Below are 6,673 nucleotides of genomic sequence, written 5' to 3' on the forward strand. Positions count from 1 at the left end.
TAGAGGGGTTGCAAAGATGGCTCACCCTGCTTGGTGATTCCTAACTGCCCTAACTCAAGCTACAGGGGACCCAACACCTGGCCTCTTTTGAGGCCTTGCATTCTTAAGCGCAGACATGAACTCATACACCTAACTATAAGTAAATCTTTTACAAATACTAATCTTATTGGCCTCCTAGTTATACACCTTTAACTGTTTCAAATCATAAACTATGCTATGAGAAGGGATTCAGATGTCTGAAACTCTGTGGAGCACTCTGGTGGCACACTATGTCAGCGATGTAAGTACTTCCAAGGTCTGAGTAGGTTTTGATTGGCGTATGCTTGCTGTGCGCCTATTCTTGCTCTGAAGGCCTTAGGAGCCTGAACTCCCCAAGCTAAAGATCTAGGACAGGACCCCAATGAGTACAGCTGAGCATCCAAGGTCAAGAGGAGCCTTGTCAGGTTAAAGAGATGGCTCAGGGGGTTAAGAGCACTGACTGCTCTTCCAGGTGTCCTGAGTTCAATTCCCAGCAACCACTTGGTGGCTCACAACCACCTGTAATGGGATATGATATTCTCTTCTGGTATGCATGAAGACTCTTGTAAAATAAATGAGTGATTAAAAAAAGAGCCTTGTCCAACTCATAAGTTTCCACAAGAAAACCCCATTCATCCCTTCCCACTTCCCCTACAACAACCAGACCTCTCACCCTACCCACCCCAACACCCTACCCACTGCAACCGCCCTCCCCCAAATAAAAAAACACGTCACAGACATATTCCTGGGGAACTGTGAGGATGTTTTTGTTTGGTTGGTTTTGGTCAGGATGTTTTTTAAAGAGCATCATATAGATATTTATATATATAAATTATTAATGTGGGNCGGGTAAGGGCACATATCGCCGAGGGAGGGGGTGCACACACAGGGATGGGGCGGGGCAGCACACAATGCTACGCAAAACAGCCACATCTAACAGATGAAAAAAATCACACCAAAGGGTTAGGGGAGGGGCAGTGGCCACCAAGGATTTGGCATAGAGGAGAAGATAAGCAGGGGATAGGAGGAGGGACCTGGTCCAAGATACTGTGCACTTTCTGTCCCCACCCTTGCCACTTCCCACCTCTGCACACAACCCCGGGCCCTGACCTTGTCTGTCCCTTCTTCCCTCCCTCCCTCTGCCCAGCTGCAGGAGCTCTGCAAGTGGGCAGCACCCTCTCCTCGGCTGGGGGTGGGGTGGGGTCAAAAGGTTGGGGTGGTCCTCCAAGGTCTGGATGAAGGAACAGTGGGTGCTGTCTGGATCGCAGCTCTACAGCGGCTTGTCACTCTCCTTCTTCAGGTGACTAGATAAGAGGCAATGCAGAGATGAGACCGAGAAAGGGGGCTTCCCCTCCCAAGGGCTCGGTGTCCTGTTGGACCATGCCCAGAACCCACTTCCCCTTGTGCTCTGGGGGCAACCTGGAGTACCTGTAGTAGTCTTCCTGGGCAGGCAGTGGCACGCTGTGCAATGGGTGATGAGCATGTAGCCACTGCTGCTGTTCCAGCGCCAAGCGCTGAAGCTCAGCTGACTGTGCGTGCATGGCCTGCAGCTGATGAGCCGCTGACATTGGAGCAGAAAGGGAGGCCGGCAGGTCCCGGTAAGGGGCAGCTGTGAGAAGAAGGCACAGGAGTAAATGACTGCTGGATGGGGACAGTCAGCCACTTTCCAGACAGACAGAGGAAGCTGAGGCTAAAATGTGAAGTTACAGCACCTACCCTATGCTCTGTCTGTCGGCCTGTGGTGGAACGGAACGAGCCCTAGCACTTGAGGCTCCTTTAGAAGGGCCTCAGGTCTCTGTTTCTATCTTAGCTGCTCACATCTCTCTCCAGACTCCACTTGGCCCTTCTACCTCCCTCCCCCAGATCCTCTGTTCTGGTCTTCACTCACGTAAGCCTCCCCTCCTCCATCCTTACCAAAAAGCTGGTGACGAAGAACTTCGTTCTCGTGCAGAGGGTGAGGAAGAAGGGGATTGGGGAGGGTCCCAGCTGGGTAGGGGATCCGGGTAAGGTGAGACCCTGAGGCCAGGGGGTCAATGAGAGGGTGCACCGAGGCAGAGGCTGGAGGGCAGAGAAGAGGAAGGTGTCACCAGGAGGCAGGGTTGGGGACAACTATGCACTGGGGTGGAGGGATCTAGCTTGTGAAGAGACAGACACAAGGATCCAAAGCAGAACCAAGGTGGGAGAGAGGAGCTAGACCCTCTGAGATGACAGAGCAGCTGGAGAAGAGACACNGAAGACTGAAGACAGGATATTACAGAGCAGAGAAGCAAAGAAAAGACTGGACTACTCAGAAGAGATGAAGGGTAAGTTTAGGAAACACTTCTTTCTTGAGTTTAAGAAATATATCGGGGAGAACTATTAGGAGCTGGTACGAACATGAGCAGAGTGTGATGCATAAAAATGCTCAGAGCCCGAGTTGACTTGCTCTAAGGCCAGCCGGGCAGTGTTCTGGGCTATAAACTACAGTATATAAAACAGTATATATAAGCTCATTATTGCCTATGGCTAAGTTTCATGGACTTCCCTAAAAAGTTCTAAATCTACAGGTGGGCAGAAGCGCAGAAGACTCCTAGATGCGAGGAAAAGGAGACGCTGGCCCCAAACAAGCTTTGTACACAGAGAAACAGGCACATCGATGTGTGAAGGGCACGGAGAGGGATGAACACAAGAAAGGAAGGTGGTTCTTCCAAAGGCTCCATGTTGATCTGTTATCAAGGTTAGAGGGGCTGGGCTACGAGTAGGTACCAGACAGTGTGAAGGGAAGCCAAGGAAGCAAAGACTAGAACNGCAATCTCAGGAGATGGGAGTTCTGGCCAGAAGAAGGGAAGGACGTTATTTCACACTTCCAAGTAGGAAACAGGGTCTTACCTGCGTGGATAGCATCCTGCTGGTGCAGGTGAAGGTGAGAGTGGATGTGGGAGTGCTGGTGGTGATGGGGAGTCACGTTGAGCATCTGCAGCCGGGCTAGTGGGTCATTGCCCAGGGCTGCCACCCTTTCTGCATGCTGTCTTTCAGCTGCCAACCGCTCAGCATAAGACATGTCAGGACGCAAGGCTGGCCCAGCTGCCAGCGCTAGCCGTTCTCGTTCCAGGGGCCCCAGGCTCGGATGAAAAGGGAAAGGGTGCAGGCCAGGTGGCCCGGGCTGTAGAGCCAAGCCCCCNTGTCGGGGGAAGGGATCCAGGCCTGGCCCGGGAACCCCATGTAGGGGTTCCAGCTCACTAGGTTTCACCTCAAAGCCAGGCTTGAGCCGGTCACGGAGGTCACGTTCACGGGCTTCCCGCTCCCGTTCTCGGGCAGCTGGGTCGCTGCTGTACAGGGCTGGGACATTGTAACCCAGAAGCCCCGGGTCCACTGCCCCCAAGGGCACATAGAATGGGTGGTTGCGATTGCCAGGAGACATGACATGAGGTCGGGCGTATTCACTGAGAGTGCGCAAGGCCGGAGTATCAGGACCCAGGTAAGGGGGCACTGTAGCCACAGCGCTGCCAGGCTCAAAGGGAGGCCGATGGGGCACTGGACCCAGAGACGGGCACTCCACTGGAGCACGGCCCTCCTGGGCCAGTTTCTGTAGAAATCAGACAGAAAGTGGAGTCAAAATAACAGACACGGGCACAGTTACGCGCCCCAGGCTGCCCATCGATCTCAGCAGTCCAAAGTCAAAACGCTTCATTGCACCCTCCCCCAGCCTGGAAACCTGAGCATTTCCGGGCTGCGGCGGCTCCTCCCGTCCACTAGGTGGCGGAGCGACCGGCGGCGTACGCCGGGGCCCGGGAGAGGCGCGGCGCGGCGCACCTTGTGACGCACTCACCACACTGCGCTCCAGCTCGCGCTCTTTCTCGCGCTCGCGCTCCTTTTCGCGTTCCCGCTCGCGCTCGCGCTCTTTCTCCTCGCGCGCGCGCTGCTCGGCCTCGCGCCGCACTTTCTCCACCAGGTCCGCGCGCTTCTTGGCCAGCTTGGAGCCCTCCAGCGGCACGAAGTACAGGTCGCTGCGCGCGCACGAGTTGAAGCCGCGGTCCAGGTGCTTATTGAACCTGCCGGGCGGGCGCGGACCTGTGAGCCTCAAAGGCAGTCCCCACCAGCTTGTCGCTCGCTAATCCCGGCAGCACGCCGGCCACGAACGCAGAGCCCCCTCCGTCTGCAGCGTACAGACCCACCCTCCCTCAAGCCCACCCCAGGGCGGCTCACCTGGCTGACTGGCTGGCATGGCTGGGCACGTCCACCACCTTGGGAGGGGGCGAGGGGCTGCGGGCCGGAGGCACCGGACTCTCGGGGGTTTCGTACTCTTCCGCCGGCTCCTGTTTGATCTGCGTGGCAGTCAGGGGCGGCCCTGTAGTCGGGGCCGCGGGTGGCGGAGGCAGAGATGACAAACTTGAAGGCCCCGCGGGTGGCAGGGGCCCCGGCCCCACGGTGGGTGAACCTGGCTTGAAGGTCCCTGGGCCTGCTGGCGGAGAGGTGCCTCGATAGCCGGGTGGGGTCCCTGTTCTGAAGGAGGGTGGTGACCCCGGTTTGTATCCTGGCGGGGTGGCTGTCTTGTAGGACCCTGGGGATGGGGCTCTCTTGCTGTACTGAGGGGGCCCAGGTGGCGAGGCTGTCTTGTAGCCTGCTGGCGAGGAAGCCACGGTGGCGATGACAGTGGAAAGGGTAGCTGAGGAGGTGGTGACTGGGGGGACTGGTGGGAAGGGGTAGGAAGCTCCTTGGGGGCCTTGGGATGAAGAGGGGTGTGAACATGAATAGGAGGCTTGAGAGGAAGACCCGGAAGAGTTGGAAGAAGAAACTGGGGGACCATTGGGACCTGCTTGGCTATAGGACACCTGGCCATGAGGTGGAGGCAGGTGTGCTGGCCCTGGGGGGTAGGGCCTTAAAGACCCCAGGGAGGGTGACATGTTGTAAGGGTGTGCATGATGGGAGTTACTGCTCTCTAGAGGGTGAGGATACGCTCCAGGTGGAGGGGGCCCAGAGTTTCCATGATGATGTTGTTGCTGTGGCTGCTGCTGCTGCTGGTGATGATGATGTGTAGGGGCTGCTGGGTGGGCTGTGGATTGACCCCCAGTAGGAGGGAAAGGGCCTGGATGGGTGTTGTTGTTGGCCAAGAGGCGGCCGTAGGGAGGAGGAGGAGGTGGACCCTGGCTCCACACAGCCTGGGATGGGAGAGAAGGCTGGGTGTACTTGGGTGGCTGATTAGAGACAGACATACTAGTTGGTGGGGGGAAGGAATGAGGATAACTGGGCAGGGCCTGGGAAGCCGGGTACTGGGAGGCAGAGGAGGAGGAGGAACTAGAAGAGGCTGCGGCAGAGCTACTGGAGGATGAATATGGATATCGCATTGGAGGCCCAGGGGCAGAGGAAGAAGCTGGGGGCAAAGGGTGGGGAGATGGGGCCAGGGTTGGACCCTTCTCTGGGCCAGGAGGAAGTCCACTCATGCCCTGCCCCATGGCATGGGGGGAGGGCAGATGCCCAGGGATTGGCTGAGCCCCCATGCCAGGAGGAGAGGCTGAGGCATTGTTGAGGGGTCTCAGGGCAGGTGGAGGAGGCAGGTTTGGTGTCACATGGGGGAAAGAAGCTGGTGGTGGAGCAGAAGGTAAGCTCCCACCACCCACTGGAGCGCTGGGTGGCTTTGCTGGAGGAGCACCACTGGCCCCAGAACTTGATATTGGAATTGGGGTAGTGGGTGGCGGATGTTGCTTGCCTCCACCAGGGGCACCCACTGAGGAGGCAGCNGCTCCCCCTTTGGGACCCATGGGGGGTCCAGATAAAACACCTCCACTAGCATTCCCAGGGTAGAGCTGTGGGTGTGTGGGAGGAGCTCCAGGTGGTGGGCCCTGGAATAATCTCGATGTAGGGGGCTCCATCGGAGCATGATATCCAGCAGGCGGCACAGAAGGATGAGGTTCAAAGCCAGACTCTGGCTGTCGGGGAGTGCTGTCTGGTGGTGGTGGGGAAGGAGGGAAGAGTGGAGGTGGGTGGTAGGGGCGGGCGGGGCCCTGGGACAGGCCAGAGGATGAGTCTGAGTCATTTTCCACGCTGCCTGGGCTGTAGATGCTGGGAGATGTGCTTCGGTTGTCCTGGTCTATATCTCTAGGATCGCTGCTGCCGTCATCGTTAATGCTGCGCCCATCCAAGCTGTCCAGATCCGAGGGAGACTGCGGGCGAGGGAGCTCCTGCTGTTAGGGAAAAGGGCTGGATTTCCTCTTTTCCTTTCCCGCTTCCCAATTATTTCCTCTTCCTCCTCCTCTCAGNACTGTTGTGCCGCAGTGTGATGTGATGGGGAGGCTCGCTCAAGGTGCCCGTCACCTAGTACCTCCTTCTCCCACATCTCGGCTGCTCCCTAATAGTCCGTGTCTTTCCTTCCTTGTCCCTTCACAGCTGACTGCAGACCCTCGCTACCTCATGTGCACCCTTCTCATCTCAGGTATTCTTTGGCTATCTCCAAATGATTGGTCTGTCTGTCTATGTCTTCCTCTCTCTCCTTCTCGAGATTTGTTTTTATTTTATGTGCATTGGTGTTTTTTACCTGCATGTCTGACTGCATGAGGGTATTAGATTCCCTAGGAACTGGAGCTACATACAGTTGTGAGCCACCATGTGGGTGTTAGGAATTGAACCCAGGTCCTCTAGAACAGCAGCCAGTGTGCCCAACTGAAGAACCATTTCTCCA

The 6,673-nt window shown here is 56.8% G+C and overlaps 1 protein-coding gene across 2 annotated transcripts in view; it reads right to left on the minus strand.

The window, feature by feature from the left end:
* Window positions 1-760: 760 nt before the first annotated feature.
* The window catches only part of Atn1 (atrophin 1), an 8,184-nt gene continuing 2,271 nt past the window's right edge, over window positions 761-6,673 (minus strand). Inside the window, exons 4-9 of one of the 2 annotated variants that reach the window (XM_021165128.2) lie at window positions 4,204-6,179; window positions 3,827-4,049; window positions 2,887-3,583; window positions 1,933-2,076; window positions 1,447-1,627; window positions 761-1,322 (exon numbers count right to left, since the gene is read on the minus strand). In XM_021165128.2, coding sequence (XP_021020787.1) covers window positions 1,289-1,322; window positions 1,447-1,627; window positions 1,933-2,076; window positions 2,887-3,583; window positions 3,827-4,049; window positions 4,204-6,179 — 3,255 coding nt within the window. In that variant the 3' untranslated portion in view covers window positions 761-1,288. The remainder of the gene's footprint in view (window positions 1,323-1,446; window positions 1,628-1,932; window positions 2,077-2,886; window positions 3,584-3,826; window positions 4,050-4,203; window positions 6,180-6,673) is intronic. The other variant, XM_029478865.1, reaches the window with a different exon arrangement.

This window comes from Mus caroli, chromosome 6 (assembly GCF_900094665.2).
Source record: "Mus caroli chromosome 6, CAROLI_EIJ_v1.1, whole genome shotgun sequence".
Classification (NCBI taxonomy): domain Eukaryota; kingdom Metazoa; phylum Chordata; class Mammalia; order Rodentia; family Muridae; genus Mus; species Mus caroli.